The 18,678-nt window shown below is 46.3% G+C and overlaps 1 protein-coding gene and 1 non-coding gene across 10 annotated transcripts in view; both read left to right on the top strand.

The window, feature by feature from the left end:
• Positions 1-10,923: 10,923 nt before the first annotated feature.
• On the top strand, positions 10,924-10,996 carry TRNAG-CCC (transfer RNA glycine (anticodon CCC)). Its single transcript has one exon. It is a non-coding gene; the product is annotated as a tRNA-Gly (tRNA).
• A 5,988-nt stretch (positions 10,997-16,984) lies between these two features.
• The window catches only part of RILPL1 (Rab interacting lysosomal protein like 1), a 42,385-nt gene continuing 40,691 nt past the window's right edge, over positions 16,985-18,678 (top strand). For 3 of the 9 annotated variants that reach the window (XM_070386289.1, XM_070386288.1, XM_070386291.1), the window contains exon 1: positions 16,993-17,425. In XM_070386289.1, coding sequence (XP_070242390.1) covers positions 17,117-17,425 — 309 coding nt within the window. In that variant the 5' untranslated portion in view covers positions 16,993-17,116. Of the gene's footprint in view, positions 17,426-18,678 lie in introns of all 9 variants that reach the window. The other 6 variants (XR_011467457.1, XM_070386292.1, XM_070386287.1 and 3 more) reach the window with 3 other exon arrangements.

Here is an 18,678-nt window from a genome sequence, read left to right as displayed (position 1 = left end):
ATCACCCCTAAAAGAAATCCTGACCCATTAGCAGTCATATCCCATTCCCCATTCCCCCTGACCATATTTTGTTTAGCCATTCACCCGCTGATGGACTTTGGGTTGTTTCTACTTTGGGGCTATTATTAGGAATGTTGCTATGAACATTTCCATACATATTCTTGATGGATATAGATTTTTCAATTCTCTTGGGTATATACCTGGAGAGGACAAGATCAATTATTTTTTCTGGGAATCAGAAGCTTGTTGTGGCAGAAACCAGGAAACCAGGTTAGACACTGATGAGGCATTTGCATCCGTTGCATAGTCGGTTCTCAGACGCTGACAGGTTTTAAAGGGAATAACAAAGGCTGCTTCCCCAGAAAGGCTAGATCAGCTTTCTGCTGTTTGGGTATTAACATTCCCCTTCCCTTCGGGTCCCACAGAAGTTCTCTTAAAAAGTAAAGAAGAGTAAAGGAGACTAGAGAATTTTCTTTCATTTTTCTTTTCTTTTTTTTTCATTTTTTAATTTTTAAATGTTACTTTATGAAGAACAATATTGATATAAAAATGAAAATTCAAGACAAGTTTAGCCATAATCTCACCACCTAATCAAATAAGCCGTCCTGGGAGGTGCCGTGCTAGGACCTTCATCTCACACCCATCCTGGCCCTCTCTGCCCACCTTTGTATCACAAGGAAATCTATTTCCCAGGCTCCCTTTCACTCTGCTTCCTGGTAGGTTCAGCCAGTTGCAGGCACTGGTGGAAGACTGGAGGGCCGAGGAAGGAAGAAGCCAGGGCATTTTTGTCTCCCTTGCTGCTTTGGGAAGCATCTCTGCCAGTGACTGCATGTTCGAGGCTCCAGATCCTCTGAAAGTCCAGTTTCTACTGGATGGTCCTGGCTCCTGGGCTCTGATAGTCCTACTTCCTCCCTTCCTTTCTCTAGTCCTAAGTGGATTAATATCTTTCTGCTGTTGATAATCTATGCCTTTGTCTCACAATCTTGTTTGGCTCCTCAGCTCTATCATTGCCTGTTATGATGGTTTCAAAATATATCCAGGAGTTCTGTGACCTTCCTACCTTTAAAAGGTGGAATCTAGAGAATTCCCTGGTGGTCCAGTGGTTGGGGCTCCACGCTTCCACTGCAGGGGCCATGGGTTTGATTCCCATATGCTACAGCAGCCAAAAAAAAAAAAAAAAAAAAATTGGAGTCTAATTGCCCTCCTCTGGAATGAGAGGCAGAACTTAGTGACTGACCTCTAAGAGAATGTGGCAGAGATGACTATGATTTCTGAAGCTAGGTCATAAAAGGAATTGTTGCTTCAGTGTTCTCTTGACACTTCTCTGAGGGAAGCCGGCTACCATGTCATACGGACACTCAAGCAGCTCTGGGAGACAGCCCCACAGGGGAGAGAAACTCAGGCCTCTTATTGACAGCCACGTGAGGGCACCATTTTGGAAGTGGCCCCAGTCAAGCCCTCAGATAATAATGCAGCCCCTGCTGATATCTTGACTGCAGTCTCCTGAGAAATCCCATATCAGGACTGCTCAGCCAAACTGCTCCAGAACTCCAGATCTGCAAAAAGGATGAAAGATAATTATTATTGTTGTTTTAAGCCACTTAGTTTTGGGACAACCTATTACACAGCAGTGGATAACTTAGGCACCTGAGCTTCCAGAAGGAAAGCACTACTTTTACCACAAGCAAATAATAGAGGAAGTCCAATTTACACAAAAGTTCACTGATGGGTAAATTAATAGAGAAAACGTGGTCTATCCCTATGATAGATTATTATTCAGCCATTAAAAGGAATAGAGTACTGATTCAAGCTACACAAGGTGGACCTTGACGACAGTAAACTAAGTCAAAGAAGTCAGTCACAAAAGGGTTATTCATTGTATGATTCTACTTAAATAAAATGTCCAAAACAAGCAAGTCCATAAAGACAGAGTAATTAGTGGTTTCCTCAGGCTATAGTAGAAGTAAGGAGCAAACGGGGAGTGACTACTAATGGGGCTTGGTTTTTTGTTTTTTTGAGTATAGTTGATTTACCTTGTGTAGTTTCTTCTGTACAGCAAAGTGAACCAGTTACACATATATCCGCTTTTTTTTAGATTCTTTTCTCATGTAAGTCACTATAGAGGACTGAGTAGAGTTCCCTGTGCTTTACAGTAGGTCCTTATTACTTGCCTATTTTTTTTTTTGGAAGCACCCCACAGCATGTGGGATCTTAGTTCCCCATCCAGAGGTTGAACCTGTGCCCCCAGAATTGGAAGCATGGAGTCTTAACCATTGGATTGCCAGGCAAATCCCCCTACTTATCTCTTTTATATATAGTAGTGTGTGTATATTACCAGTCAATCCCAAAGGAAATGAACCCTGAATATTCATTAGAAGGACAGATGCTGAAGTTGAAGCCCCAATACTTTGGCCACCCATGCAAAGACCCAACTCACTGGAAAAGACCCTGCTGCTGGGAAAGATTGAAGGCAAAAGGAGAAGAGGGCAGTAGAGGATGAGATGGTTAGATAGCATCATTGACTCAATGGACATGAATCTGAGCAAACTCTGGGAGAAAATGGAGGGCAGAGGAGCCCGGCGTGCTGCAGTCCATGCGGTGACACAGAGTCAGACAGGACTTAGTGACTAAACAGTGAGTGTGTATATGTCAATCCCAATCTCTCAGTTTATCCCTCACACACTCCTTTCTCACCTGGTAGGGGCTTCTGTTTGGAGCAATTAAAATATTCTGGGAATTCCCTGGCAGTCCAGTGATGAGGACTCAGTGCTTTCTCTGCCCGAGCCCAGATTTGATTTCTGGTTGGAGAACTTAAGATCCTGTAAGCCATGGGGTACAGCCAAAAAAATAAAAAGACTTGGGACTAGATAGTAGGGACAGGTGCACGTATCTGTGAACATACTGATGTCACTGAACCGTACCCTTTAAATGTGTGGAATTTATGGCATATGAACTATATCTCAATAAGCTATTTAAAACAAGCAAGGGGGACTTCCCGGGTGGTCCAGGGGCTAATAGTCTGTGCTCCTAATGCAGGGGCCCAGATTCGATCCCTGGTCAGGGAACTAGATACTACATGCCACAACTACAACTTCACATACCGCAACGAAGATCGAAAATCTTGCATACCATGACTAAGATCCAGTGCAGCCAAATAAATAAAAATAAATATTAAAAATATGCTTAAAACAAGGAAGAATCTTCAGCTGTCCAAGGTTTGGTCCAGAAACAGCCAGGTTCAGGTGCAAAGGACAGTCAGGAGAGATGGTGCCTTTGAGGTTAGGTCAGGTTCCAAAGTTGGTCAGGGTGCAGTTTTGTTTTTCCCTAGATCCTACTTCTGGGGCTTCCCAGGTGGCGCTAGTGGTAAAGAACCTGCCTGCCAATGCAGGAGACGCAAGAGAGGTGGGTTCAATCCCTGGGTCAGGAAGATCCCCTGGAGAAGGAAATGGCAACCCACTCCAGTATTCTTGCCTGGAAAATCCCATGGACAGAGGAGCCTGGCAGGCTACAAGTCCATAGGGTCGCAAAGAGTTGGATATGACTGAGCAACTGAGCGACTGAGTGCAGCTATCTACTTCCATCTTGAATACCAAACAGCCTTTGCGGCTTTGACAAAGAGGGGGCAGTGCCGGACACCCACCTGCTGACCTGGCATCAGCTGGCCTTGCTGCTCTCCCACTGAGATAACCATTTCACCAAACAAGAGCATCAGCCAAGGCCACTCTGGGACGATGATGGAACAAGACAAGACACGAATGTGGTCCAAGCCACAGAATGCCAGATCCAACCCTCTCCTGGCAAATATGAGTGACAGCTGCTTCTGCACCAGTTACAGCCTCAGCTTCTCACCAGTCTGTCCCCCCATATAGACGAGATTTATTAAGAGCCTCGATCGTAGAGTCATCCTGCTTCCTGCTAGCACCCACTCTAGAGCAAATTCCCAGATCCTCATACTCTCCCCAGAACCACCCAACCAAAGCCCCAGTTCACAACCTACCCCCCTGGACCCAGCCCCAAGAACAGCAACACAGCCTGAGGCTGGCTGGCTGCAGTGGGTGAGCTGTGGCCTCACTGCGTCATTTATACGCAGGAACAGAGGTGCTGGGCAGACGAGGATGTGACATATTTTGGCCACTCACTTCCCATAAAAATCAAAGAACCAAAAGTCAACTTACGCAGCAAGGTTGTTTAAAATAGCCTAAAGCAGGAAATGGCATGAATGTCTATCAAGGGAAGAAATAATCAGGTAAATTACAGTACATTCATAAAACAGAGAACTATACAATCATTTGAAAGAAGGAGGCAGGGATTATCTATTAAAAAAGAAAAAAGAACAAGATATATGTATATATGCTGGAGCTGGAAAGATGATTATAGGGTAACATGAAGTGAAAAAAGCAAATTGTATATTAATATGTTTGTCACGCTTTCATAAAAAAAATGTTTATATATATATATATATATATATATATATATATATATATATATATATATATGCATGTTCTCAGGAAAAAATCAGAAAGAACATGAGTCAAACTGTCAACAGTAGTTACCTGGGAGTGGAAATGGGATAGGAAGAACCCTACTAAATACATAATTTTGTAAATGGCCGGATTGTGGGTGTGGAAACTCCAGGTCCGTTCATCCCACCAGGACCCTCCCCACCCTCACCTGGATACTTGGTTTTGCGGCATGAACAGCACCCGAGGCAGAGCCCTGTGCAGCACCAAGGTCACCTCAGCACCCATTGGATTAAGCAACCAGCTGAGCACTCTTGCAAAGCTGGACCAACTTTGGCGATATTCCACCTTAAATTTGGTCTCCCTCCTTTTCAGCCTCACTTTACTTCTTCCCTAACTCTTGCTTCCCTGGTATTATACCCTCCAACAAAGCATTAACTCATATTCTTTTCAAGGAGCCCATACAAAGTCAATGGGTGATTTTTCTTTTTTTTTTTTTTTACATTTTAAATAGCTTTCTTTCAACATTTTCTTTAAGAGCCCAACCACTTGGGACTTCCTTGGCCATCCAGTGGTTGAGACTTTGTCTTCCAATGCAGGGGGTGTGGGTTTGATCCCTAGTTGGGGAGCTAAGAACCCATATGCCAAAAAAAAACAAGAACAAAAACATAAAAACAAAAGCAATGTTGTAACAGACATAATAAAGACTTAAAAAATGGTTCACATCCAAAAAATCTTAAAAAAAAAAAAAAAAGTGGATGAGGACCCTCAAAGCAGAGAAGTGCTACCAAATGAATATAACTGTAATACAAAATCTGCACAGAGCCAGTATTTACAAGTAACCTCTCTTCAGGTGAAACAGACATTGAAATTCAGAGAGCGTGCCCAGTGCACTTCAAACAATCGTGTTGCTAAGGTTTGATCTTCCTGTTTTCTAAGATGGGTTTGGGGACACTATTATCTTCCATATAATGTCTTTGACTTAGTGAGGGTGACTATTAAGTAGAACAGACTGAGTCTCCTGTGACATTTCTGGAGGGGATTTCCCTGATGGTCTAGTGGCTAACACTCTGCTCTTCCAATGCAGGGGGCTGGGGTTCAATCCCTGGTCAGGGAACTAGATCCCACATGATGCAACTAAAAAAAAAAAAAAAAAGATCCTGCATGCTAAAAGGAAGATCAAAGACCCCACAACTAAGACCTGGTGCAGCCAAATAAGTAAAATAAATATTTTTTAAAATATTACTAAAAAAAAGATGCAATGATGACATCAGAACTGTTCTCAAGTCTATCAAATTAAAGAAGGATGAGGAAAAAAAAAAAAGAAGGATGAGGAGGAAAAGGAGAAGGAAGAGGAGGAGGAGGACAGGGTGAGAAAGAGGAATAAGAATCCAGATTAGCATCTTTGGGAAGTCAAGGCTGCCATGGGTAGAAGAGTGGATCTGAGGCTATTTCAGGATGTCAACCCTTGGAACTGAGCCCAAGAGACAGGGCAAGTAAAGCAGAAGACTACTCGGACTCCTGAAAAATAAGTCTTTGTAAAGTGGTCTGTTTTAGTGTGAACTGCTGTAACAAAAAGACCCATAGACACTCAGAGATCAGCTAATGCTATGGTGACAGTCATATGGCAACACATAAAGGTATCAGATCAACACATTGTATACCTTAATCTTACTTTAAGTTCTGCTTGATTGACTATGCCAAAGTCTTTGACTGTGTAGGTCACAACAAACTGTGGAAAATTCTTCAAGAGATGGGAATACCAAACCACCTGACCTGCCTCCTGAGAAATCTGTATGCAGGTCAAGAAGCAACAGTTAGAACTGGACATGGAATAACAGACTGGTTCCAAATTGGGAAAGGAGTATGTCAAGGCTTTATACTGTCACCCTGCTTATTTAACTTATATGCAGAGTACATCATGCAAAATGCCAGACTGGATGAAGCACAAGCTGGAATCAAGATTGCTGGCCAAAATATCAATAACCTCAGATAACGCAGATGACACCACCCTTATGGCAGAAAGTGAAGGGGAACTAAAGAGCCTCTTGATGAAAGTGAAAGAGGAGAGTGAAAAAGTTGGCTTAAAACTCAACATTCAGAAAATGAAGATCGTGGCATCTAGTCCCATCACTTCATGGCAAATAGATGGGGAAAGAATGGAAACAGTGACAGACTTTATTTTTTGGGCTCCAAAATCACTGCGAATGGTGATTGCGGCCATGAAATTAAAAGATGCTTGCTCCTTGGAAGAAAAGCTATGACCAACCTAGACAGCATATTAAAAAGCAGAGATATTACTTTGCCAACAAAGATCTGTCTAGTCAAAGCTATGGTTTTTCCAGTAGTCATGTATGGATGTGAGAGTTAGACCATAAAGAAAGCTGAGTGCTTTTCAACTGTGGTGTTGGAGAAGCCTCTTGAGAATCCTTTGGACTGCAAGATCAAACCGGTCAATTCTAAAGGAAATCAGTCTTGAATATTCATTGGAAGGACTGATGCCGAAGCTGAAACTCCAATATTGGCCACGTGAAGCAAAGAACTGACTCCTTGGAAAATACCCTGATGCTGGGAAAGATTGAAGGCAGGAGGAGAAGGGGACGACAGAGGATAAGATGGTTGGGTGGCATCAGTGACTCGATGGACATGAGTTTGAGCTTTCAGCAAGCTCCAGGAGCTGGTGATGGACAAAGAAGCCTGGCATGCTGCAGTCCATGGGGTTGCAAAGAGTCAGACAAGACTGAGCAACTGAACTGATACCTTAAACTTAAACAATGTTGTATGTTAAAGTGTTAGTTGCTCGTGTCTAACTCTCTGTGACCCCATGAACTGTAGCCCACCAGGTTCCTCTGTCCATGGGATTCTCCAGTCAAGAATACTGGAGTGGGTTGCCATTTCCCTCTCCTGGGGATCTTTTCCACCGAGGGATCAAATCCAGGTCTCCTGCATTAAAGGCAGATTCTTTACCATCAAAGACACCAGGGAAGCCCATTGTATGTTAACTACACCTCAATTTTTTATAAAGAAGGCCAGAAAATGTACCATAGCCTGGGTGACTTATAAGTGACAAAAATTTATTTCTCCCACTTCTGGAGGCTGAAAGTCCAAGATCAAAGCACTGTCAGATTTGGTGTCTGGTGAGAACCCCCTTTCTGGTTCATAGACCTCTGTCTTTTCACATGGTGGGAGAGAGAAGGAATTTCTGTCATTTTAAAAAATTTTATTCATTTATTTTTAAACTTCGGCCAAGGTTAGCAACATGCAGAATCTTAATTTCTTGATCAGGGATCGAATTCACGACGCCTGAAGTGGAAGGGTGGCGTCTCAACCACTGGACCACTAGGGAAGCCCGCAGGCATGTCTTTCTTTTATAAGAGCACTAATCCAATGCATGAGGGCTCCATCCCCATGACCTCATGACCTCCCAGAGGCCCCTCCCCCTAAAATCATCACGTTGTGGCGTTAGGTTTCCAGCATATGAATTTGAGGGGCACAGACTTTCAGTCTTTTAGATAGTCTATGGCAACAGCACAGGGAGCTATTCTCTGGTGCCCCAAAGTTCCCTCTCAAGTCCTAGTGTGGTTTCTCAGGGGCTGGTGGCCTGATTTTCCAGGAAGCAATAACTTCTCCTTGCACATAATCACTGCTTCTCTCTGCCACGTGCCCAGGCAACTGGCTCCAGGAACCTCTGGCTCAGTTCTTCCTTCTGCAGCTAACTGTGGGAGCTCCCAGCACCCACTCACCCTTCTCCCCACTCCAGATTTTCCATTCTTGTTGGTGGCATCAAGTCCCTCTTCTTTTACCCATGGCTGAAGCAAAACTCATCCCAGGAAAGCTAATATTTTGTCATTCACTCAAGCCCACAGTCTGTATTAATTTTTTTAATTTGTAATGAAAATGTTCTAATATTATAGGAGAGAAAATAGTATGATGGAGTTCCATATACCCATCACCCAGCTTAAACAATCATTAACAAAAAGGCAAGTGTTCATCTTCTCCACATTCCCAACCATCCCACCCTCCCAATGGGTTATTTTAAAGCAAAAAAATCACAGACATTACATCATTTTATTCATGAATATATCAGCAAGCCCATAGTCTTTATTTATTTTTTAACTTTTTTGGTCACATGGCATGAGAAATCTTAGTTCCCTGACCAGGGATAGAACCCACATCCCCTGCATTGGAAGCACAAAGTCTTAACCACTGGACCACTGGGGAAGTCCCAGCCCATAATCTTTGAATAGCTGTTCCATGTTATTGGGAGGGAAGGTTGAGTACTGTGTGTAGAGTAGATGGAGAAAGAGACCCTCTAGTGAACTGACCTTTAATCACCTTTCCATTATTTCCCAGCAATTCCGCTCTGACTCAAATTTGCATGCCCTCCTCAACAAGTCATATGCTGTCTCCCACTCAGCACCTGAACTCGCTTTCTAAGTTTGGGCTGTCCATCCCTATGTGATTTTTGATGAAAGCAGAGTTTTATTCCTTCTATGGAAGTTTAAAAAGTTAAACTTAAGGGAAAAAAAGGAACAAAAAAGGTTAAACTTCACTTCCCTTGATCATGGGCTATGACCCAAGCTCAGCCATTTGGATGCTCTCACCAAGGATGTGAGTTTGGACTAGATGAACCATGTACATAGGACTAAAGGAACAGAAGGGTGGCTGGTGCTCAGACAGTGAGTTGCTTAGGTGTGAGGTGAAGATGGACTATGAAAGTTATGTCAGCCTTGGGAAGGACTTTGGGCTTATTATAACTTGGCCTTGATACCTGGTGTGATACAATGTATGTATTTATCAAGATTATTGAATGCCGACTTCCCCTGTAGTCCATTGGTTAAGACTCCATGCTTCCACTGCAGGGGACACAGGTTTGATCCCTAGTCAGGAACATTCCACATGCCATGTAGTGGAGAAAAAAAAAAAGATTATTGACTTTTGAGTAGAAGATTAGAAGGAAGAAGGGATGAAGCAGAAAACTCAGTTAGAAGCCTACTGTAGCCTTCAGGTGGTGAAATAATATTAAGTGGGGCTAGGGTGCTAGGAGGGACATGAGGAAGTAGAAGAATTTCTGAGATGCGTTGCAGGTGCAATTGATGGGACTTGGTTGCCCTAATTTCTAATTCCTCTAGTAGCTTCAAACACCACAGTAAGAGAACAGTGTTGATTCCATGGCGTCAGTGTTCTGAATGAAATGCTTCAGTGGTGACAGTGACAGCAAATGTAATAGTAACAACAACAATAATATAAAGAGCAGCAGCTAACATTAATGTAGCTCTTACCACGTGCCAGCCTCTGATCTGTTTTTTTTTTTCCATGTGGAGTCTTAGTTCCCCAACCAGGGATCGAATTTGTACCCATGGCCACTCTCTAATCTCACATTTTCATTAACTGCCCCATAAAATCCTGTACCTATTAACAGTCACCCTCCATGCTCCTCTGCCTGAAGCCCACGGTCACCACTAACCTTTCCGGGTCTATAGATTTGTCTATTCTGAACATTTCATATAAAGGAATTATATATTATGTAACTTCAGGTTTGACTTCTTTCACTTTTTTCACTTAGCATCATGTTTTTCAAAAATATGTATTTCTTTTTGTTTACTGATTTGGCTGTGCTGGGTCTTAGCAGTGGCATGTGAGATCTTTGATCGTCACTGCGGCATTTAGGGTCTAGTTCGATCCTAGATCGAACCCAGATCGAATCGAACCCAGACCCCCTGCACTGGGAGAGCCGAGTCTTAGCCACTGGACCGCGAGGGAAGGCTCTAGCCTCGCGTTTTTAAGGTTTGTCTGTGTCGTAGCCTGTGTTGGTGCTTCATCCCTTCTTATAGCGGAATCCTGTCTCATTGTATGGATGGACCGCATTTTGTTTATTCATCTCACAGTGGACTCCTGGGTTGTTTCCACCTTCTGTGTTGTTTTGCCTGTGGTTAGTACTTTTCTTCAGATCACTTCATAGGAACAGAACTCCTCGTTTCTCTGAGATAAACCAGGCTCCAGAAGAGGGTAGGTAGAAAAAAAGAAAAGGCCCTTATCCAACCAGGAAGCTCAACTATTGAGTGAGTACCTTTCGTGTGCCAGGTGGGGCAGCCCTGCGACTACCAACCTGCTTTCTGTGCATTTGCCTATTCCGGACATTCTGAATAAATGGAATCATATGATACGGAGGGAATAAGAGAAGACCACAGCCCATGTGTGTGAAGCCCAGGGAACAAATGTGCTCTGTTTGAGTGTGAGTCAGGAGGCTGAGCATAGATTGGATGGGGCAAGTTGGGGAGCAGGGGGAGGGCGGTGGAAGAGAGGACCAGAAATTGATTCTGGGTCCAAGTTCACATTTGATGCAGTAGGTTTGTTTGTTATATGACCTTTGGTGAGGCACTGAATCATTCTTTGTCTCAGTTTTTCATCTGTAAAATGGGAATAAACAATTTTTGTGGGGATTAAATGAGTTAAAGGGACTTCCCTGGTGGTCCAGTGGTTAAGACTCTGCACTCCCAATGCAGGGGGTCTGGGTTCGATCCCTGGTCAGAGAACTAGATACTAAATGCCACAACAAAGATCAAAGATCCCGCATGTCATAACCAAAACCAAGCACAGCCAAATAAATAAACAAATAGAAATATTTTTGAAAAACATGATGCTAAGTGAAAGAAGTCAGACATGAGGTCACATAGTATATGATTCTTTATGTGAAACGTTCAGAATAGACAAATCTATAGACCCAGAAAGCAGATTAGTGGTGAACAGGGGCTTTGGGCAGAGGGGAATGGAGGTTGACTGTTAATAGGTACAGGATTTTATGGGGCAGTTAATGAAAATGTGAGATTACAGGGTGGTCGTGGGTCTTCCCAGGTGGCACTAGTGATAAAGAACCCGCCTGCCAATGCAGGAGTCGTAAGAGACACTGGTTCAATCCTTGGGTCGGGAAGAACCCCTGGAGGAGGGCATGGCAACTCCCTCCAGTATTCTTGCCTGGAGAATCCCATGGACAGAGGAGCCTGGTGGGCTACAGTCCACAGGGTCACAAATAGTCAGACACGACTGAAGTGACTTAGCACACAAGCATAATGCCTGCACAACTTTGTATACTTACTAAAAACTACTGAATTGCACACATTAAAAGGGTCAGTCAAATGGCACCCCACTCCAGTACTCTTGCCTTGAAAATCCCATGGACAGAGGAGCCTGGTGGGCTACAGTCCATGGGGTCGCTAGGAGTCGGACACGACTGAGCGACTTCACTTTCACTTTTCATTTTCATGCATTGGAGAAGGAAATGGCAACCCACTCCAGTACTCTTGCCTGGAGAATCCCAGGGACAGGGGAGCCTGGTGGGCTGCTGTCTATGGGGTTGCAGAGTCGGACACGACTGAAGCGACTTAGCAGCAGCAGCAGCATCACTGCAGGTGATTTACATCTAAACAAAAAAGAATCTTTCCTAACAAAAGGAAATGCTAGAACACATTACCACCAGATAAACTGAATTCAAATCAGATCAACCTCTCAGTCCAACACCAGTCTAAAGAAAAGACAGGGAACAAACATATTAAAGGGCTTTACAGAGGTAAAATTATCAGAATCTAGACTGAGAATCGCTATAAGGCAAACAATCCTGTTTCATCATCAAACTGATTTCAAGGGAAGGAGAAAAAAGAAGAGATGGAGGAGGATTTAAAGAGACGAAAGGACATATCAACCAATTGGAATATGTGGATATGATTTGGATCTTGAGTTAAACAAACTTAAAAAATAAACTCATGAAACAACATTTCAAACATTGGATGCTTGATATGAAGAAATTATTAATTTTTTCAAGTGTGATCATGATACTGTAGATTTATCATTTCATTATGTTTTAGAAATACATATTAAAATATTTGTAGGTGAGACAATATGGTGTCTGGAACTCTTTTTTGAAATTGAATTGTGTTAACACATCTAGTTCCTGTGACACACTAATTTGCTAATTCCCCTCCTCTTTCTCAACCCTCTCTTGTTCTATCTGAAATTAGTTTATTTTTGGTTTTACTTGTTTACCATCTGTTTCCCACAAGAGCAGTAATCCTGTCTCTCAGATATTGTCATAGCCCACAGGTTTAGCAGTGAAAGTGGCAATTTATTAAGAGCTAAATATTTATTGAATCAGTGAATGTCAATATTGGTCTTACCACATCAACTGCTCTAGTCCTGAGTTTCAGCTCCACGTCCCTGCCTGTCAACTGGACGTCTACACCCAACCCAGACATCTCCCCAGGTTTCCTTTTTTTTTTTTGGCCATGCCATATGGCTTTTGGGATCTTTGTTCCCTGACCAGGGATCAAACCTGGACCCCTGCAGCGGAAGCATGGGGTCCTAATTTTGGACAGCAGGGAATTCCCGCCTCCAGGTTTCTTTCATCTTCATCATCTTCATCTAGTTTTTCTATAGAACTTTGTGTGGCTGGCTCATATGCTTATTTGTTTAATAATCACAATTACCCTTTGTGACCCCATATTACAGAGTGGGAAGCTGAGGCCCCAAAGAGTCATGTGACTTGCCCAAGGCCACACACCCTATCAGTGACTGCACCAAGCTTAGAATGTAGAGTGAACTGGAAGCTTAACCATCAGAGCTTAACTGCCTCTCCCTACTTAAGATTGTAAACATTCTCTGAAGAACTCAGGCTCATCATCTGGCGGGGGGAGGTCACCCTGGACTCCTGCCTCCCCTTTCCCTTCCTGGGGTCTTAGTTGTGGCATGTTGTGGCAAAGTCATTTCCATCTCCTCCACTCTCCCATCCCCTTCCTGTCCCGGTCCTGAGGCTCAAGCTGCTGGCTGACACTGTGGCTCCTCTAGCCTTGTCCCCTCCCAGCAGATTCTCAGTACATCTTTGCTGCCTGCTTTGAGGAAGGCAAAGTTGCCCCAGTCTGAGCATCCATTACTTATCTCTTAGTTCACCGTGGGGGCACACCAGGTTCAGCTCCATCCCTCCTAGCTGTGGGCCCCTAAACAAGTTACCTAACCTCCTGTGGCAAGTTGAATGGTGCCATCCCTCCTGACACTCGTCCCCCCAAAAAACAAGTTGTTTCCGTCCTAATCTTCAGAACCTGTAAATGTGACCTTATTTTTAAAAGTGTCTGTAGAGATGTGATTAAGGATCTCAAGATGAGATCATTCTGGGTTGTGTGGGTAGGTCCTAAATCTAAGACAATTGTTCCTTTTTTTTTCTTTTTTGCAGCTCTGAGCAGCATGTGGGTGGGATCTTAGTTCCCCACTAGGGATCAAACCCTTGCCCTCTGCAGTAGAAATGCTGAGTCTTAACCAGCGGGCCATCGGGGAAGTCCTGTAAGTATTCTTGTAAGAGACACAGAGAAGACAGACCTACAGAGAAGGCCGTGTGAAGACAAAGGCAGAGACTGGAGTGATGCTGCCACGAGCTATGCAAGCCAGCAGCTGGAAGAGGCAAGGATGGATCCTCCTCTAGAGCCATCAGAGGCAGCACACCTTGACTTCAAATTTCCAGCTTCCCAAACTGTCAGAGAATGTTTCTATTGTTTGAAGTCAAGTTTGTGGCAATTTGTTACAGTAGCTAGAGGAACTTAATGTCCCTCCCTATTCCTCACTGTCCTTGATTTAGGGTGGAGATAATCATAGATCAGAGCTTCCCAGGTGGCCCAGATGGTAAAGAATCCACCAGCTAATGCTGCTGCTGCCGCTGCTAAGTCGCTTCACTTGTGTCCGACTCTGTGCAACCCCATAGACGGCAGCCCACTAGGCTCCTCTGTCCCTGGGATTCTCCAGGCAAGAATACTGAAGTGGGTTGCCATTTCCTTCTCCAATGCAAGAAAGTGAAACGTGAAAGTGAAGTTGCTCACTCATTCCCGACTCCTAGCGACCCCATGGACTGCAGCCTACCAGGCTCCTCCATCCATGGGATTTTCCAGGCAAGAGTACTGGAGTGGGGTGCCATTGCCTTCTCCCCAGCTAACTCAGGAGACTTGAATTCAATCCCTGGGTTGGGAAGATCCCCTGGAGAAGGAAATGGCAACCCACTCCAGTGTTCTTGCCTGGGAAATCCCATAGACAGAGGAGCCTGGCAGCTACAGTCCATGGACTCACAAAAAGTCGGACAAGACTTAGTGACTAAACAACAAATCATAGATCCACTTTACGGGATGCTGTGCACAGATCTGACCCCGGCTTTAACACTTACCAGCTTGTCTGACCTCGGGCAAGTGATTTGACTTCTCTGTGTCTCAGTTTCCTCTGTTGTAGACTATAACAATACTTCTTAGGAAGTAGTAAGGCAGCAGTTCTCAAACTTTTCCCTCTCAGGGACTCTTAAGAACTGTTGAAGACCTTAAAGAGACCTTGTTAAAATGTTACATCTATTGATATCTACTGTAACTAGAAATTTAAGCTGTTTTTAAAAAACACTGATTAATTTAAAACAGACACATGACATGTTAGCATGAATTTTTTCGATAAAAATTAACTATGCTCCAAAACAAACAAGTGCTGAGGACAGTGACATTGTTCCATATTTTTGCAAATCTCTTCAAAATCTAGCTCATTATCAGAGAGCTAGCCCCTAAGATCTGTATCTGCACATTCAGTCAATCATGATATGCTGATTTGTATTACCTATAGGAAGAAGATGCAGCCTGTCATTGATGTATAGCTAGCAAAGGGACCTGAAAGAGACCCTTTGGGTGTTGAGGAACCCTGACGGTCATGAGGCCACACTTTAAGAAATAGTAAGTTAGGAAATATTTGTAAAGTACCTGGAATAATGCCTGACACATGATAAACACTACTTTTAAACTAAATATAAAGCAAATGCTCAATATATTTTAAACTAAACATTTTTAGAGTTTCCCTGGTGGCTCAGTGGTAAAGAATCCGCCTGCCAATGCAGGATACACAGGTTCAATCCCTGATCCAGGAAGATCCGACACGCTGCGGAGCAATGAAGCCCGTGCGCCACAACTGCTGAGCCTGTGCTCTAGAGCCAGGAGGCTGCAACCACTGAGCCCATGTACCACAACTACTGAAGCCTGGGCACCCTAGAGCCTGTGCTTCACAACAAGAGAAGCCTGCGCACTGCAACTAGAGAAAAGCCCATGCAGCAACAAGGACCAGGCACAGTCAAAAATAAATACATAAAAATTATATATATATATATTTACATAAACTTTAAGCATTTTTAGTTTTAAATAACGTGTGTCAAGTTGGGGTGCACTTTACAGCTACAATGGCGTTCAGGGTTTTTTCTGACTTCAAGGAGCTCTGAAGAGGGAAATAAGGGTAACCTTGGTCAAAACTCACTGTGTTAAGAGCAGCTTTATAGGAGTACGAGATGGGATGTGGGGATGCAGAGGAGGGGGTGTGAAGGATGGGGTTGTGGCTTCCGGGAAGGCTCACCTGGGCGAGGAAGGATGGTCTGATGGACTAGCAGATTCAGCCAGGTCAAAAAAACAGGGGGCTTGTGACAAGAAAGCTGAAATTCAAACCCTGTTCTCACCGCCTCTATGAAGTGGTGTAGGTGTCACAAAGAGCCGCTAACGGATGTGGCTGGCCAGCAAGCGGGGCAGCCCGGAGGCTTAGGGACCAGAGAACCCCTCGTTCTTTCTGTCCCTCTCCTGGGCGCCTCTTCTGAAGCTCAGGGCCCGGCGCCGCCAGGTCCGCCCGCTGACCCGGTCGATGGGGAGGATAGGCGAGCCGCCGGGTCCTCGACGCTTTCCCGGGATGGGCCGCATCCCGGAGTCCACCTCCTGAGCCCTCCATTTCTCTGCAACGCAGAGTGGCCCCCCGGCGCTGTGAGTGGTCCCAAGAGATCTGCGACCCGCAGCCCCACCGCCTCCGCACCCCACCACCCACCTTGCTTCTCCTCTGGGCTAGTCTCGACCCCTCCGCGACGGGATTGGGAGAGGAGGAGCTAGGACCGCGCTGGAGGCGGGGGTGGCGCCTCCGGACGCGCTGGGGGCGCCGGCTGGAGGCGGGGAAGGAAGGTCCCGCGGGTGGAGCGGCGGGAGCGGCGCGGGGGGCTGCAGAGTCGGAGGGTGGGGGTGTGGTGCCCGCGGGGACCCCAGGGCGCCCTCGGGCGGCGGCAGCCGGGCGCGCCCCTCTCCAGGCCGGGATCGGGGCGGGGCGCGCGGCATCCCCGCGGGGGGAGCTGGTCAGCCGGCGTTGCCGCCGCCAAAGTTTCCCGGAGGAGCCGCGGCCGCCCTTCCTTCTCAGGCACAGGGCGAGGGAGCGAGCCCTCGGGCGAGGACTGCTAGCGAGAGGGCATCGTAGCCCCCTCTCCAGCCAGACCCCGCGCCTCCATTGCGCCCAACTCGGATTCCCAACTTGGGAGGCGCCGCGGGCCTGCGCACGCGCGCGCCTTCCTCGCCGCCGCCGCCGCCTCCTCCTCCCCTCACTGGGGAGCAGGCTCCGGGCCGATCCGGGCGCCGAGACCCGCACCCTGATCGCTCACCTCCGGCTCCCGGCCCACCGCCTCCGCCCATGCCGACGCCCGCCGCCTGCCAGGTGCGCCCTCGCCCGAGGGCCAGCTAAGCGCCGGCCGGCTGCGGCGGCGAAAGGTGGGCCCGGCCCCGGCGCTGCCCTCGACAGCGGCAAGTTTGGGAGTTGCACTAGTTTGCGGGGTAGGGGAGAGGCTGGGCGGGGGGGCCATGGAGGAGGACCGGGGGTCGGCGCTGGCGGCCGAGTCGGCGCTGGAGAAGAACGTGGCGGAGCTGACGGTCATGGACGTGTACGACATCGCGTCGCTCGTGGGCCACGAGTTCGAGCGGGTCATCGACCAGCACGGCTGCGAGGCCATCGCGCGCCTCATGCCCAAGGTCGTGCGTGTCTTGGAGATCCTGGAGGTGCTCGTCAGCCGCCACCACGTCGCTCCCGAACTGGACGAGCTGCGCCTCGAGCTGGACCGACTGCGACTGGAAAGGATGGACCGCATCGAGAAGGAGCGCAAGCACCAGAAGGTGGGAGGTAGCCTCAGTCTGCCCATCCGGGCAGTGGGGCCGCTGGGACCTAGGGGGCCCTTCAGCCCTGGGGTTCTGTAGGTGCACACGTACGTGTATACAGGGAATAGATGAGAGAAGATCCTACTGGATGAGGGAAGGAGCGAGGCCCCTGGCCCTCTCTTACCCAGCCTGGGCACCTGGCATGTACCACCCACAGAGATTAAGGGTAGTTGGTTGGAGTCAAACCTGAGTTCCAACCCCACCTTTACCATTTAATAGCTGTGTGACCTTGAGTAAGTTATTTCACCTCTCTGTGCTTCATTTCCTCACATATCAAATGGCGATAGGAATAGGACCCGCCTTATAAGAATTAAATGGAATAGTATCTAAAGTGCTTAGATAATATTATTCTTTTCCAGAAATGAAATAAGCGCCCCTACCTTTCAGTGCTACCCAGAAGGTGTGACACAGGGCTCCTTTCTTCATAGTACTCCAGACCTTTTCAGAGCTAAGGGGATGGGACCTCCAGCCACCGAGTTCATTGACCCTCAGTCTCTGGGCTCTTGATTGCCAATGACTCTCCAGAGTTCCTTCGAGTTTATTAACCTAGGTTGGTTTCCCCACCTTGACTTTACTCTGTGAGGTAGGGATAATTCCCTTCATTTTACAGATGAAGAAACTGAGGATCCGCGTGGAGGGATTTGTCCCAAGTTAGTGCTGAGACTCCCAGCCCTCGTGGAGATAATTCTAGTGTCTCTTCCCCACCCTCTTTGAATTGGAGAAAGATGAGTTGGGGTGCCTTTAAGGCTCAGCCTCTGCTTGTGACCAAGGATCCTTCTGGGCTCATGAATCAGGGACTCCTCGCAGTCCACATGAGGTGGCCGGGGAAAAGGAAGTGGGAGACCTGTGGTTTCCTGTCCCAACCTCAGCCCAGGGAGGCTCCTAGCAGATCCTTGAGACTGAGAATGAGAGGAAACGCTTCTCCTTGGAGGATCAGGGTGTCTGAGCAGACTCTGACTCGCTGTGTGTCCTCGGGAAAATACCCTTGGCCTCTCTGAAACTCTCCGGCCAGCCATCAACCTACTGTGTGCTTTGAGGTCTGTGTCTTTTCAAGGAAGAGAGCCTGGGCTGTGTTCACAGTCTTAACCTTAAGGGCAGATCCCTGGGTGATTCAAAGTACTCATGTTTTGGAAGTGTGATTGTGTTTGTCCTCAGAGGTCCTTGAGTCCTGAGGTCAGGTAGGAAATTCAAGCTCCCAAGCCTTAGACAGG

Source organism: Bos mutus, chromosome 17 (assembly GCF_027580195.1).
Source record: "Bos mutus isolate GX-2022 chromosome 17, NWIPB_WYAK_1.1, whole genome shotgun sequence".
NCBI classification, from domain to species: Eukaryota; Metazoa; Chordata; class Mammalia; order Artiodactyla; family Bovidae; genus Bos; species Bos mutus.
Note: the sequence above shows the minus strand (reverse complement) of the source record. Positions and strands in the feature narration are given on the sequence as shown.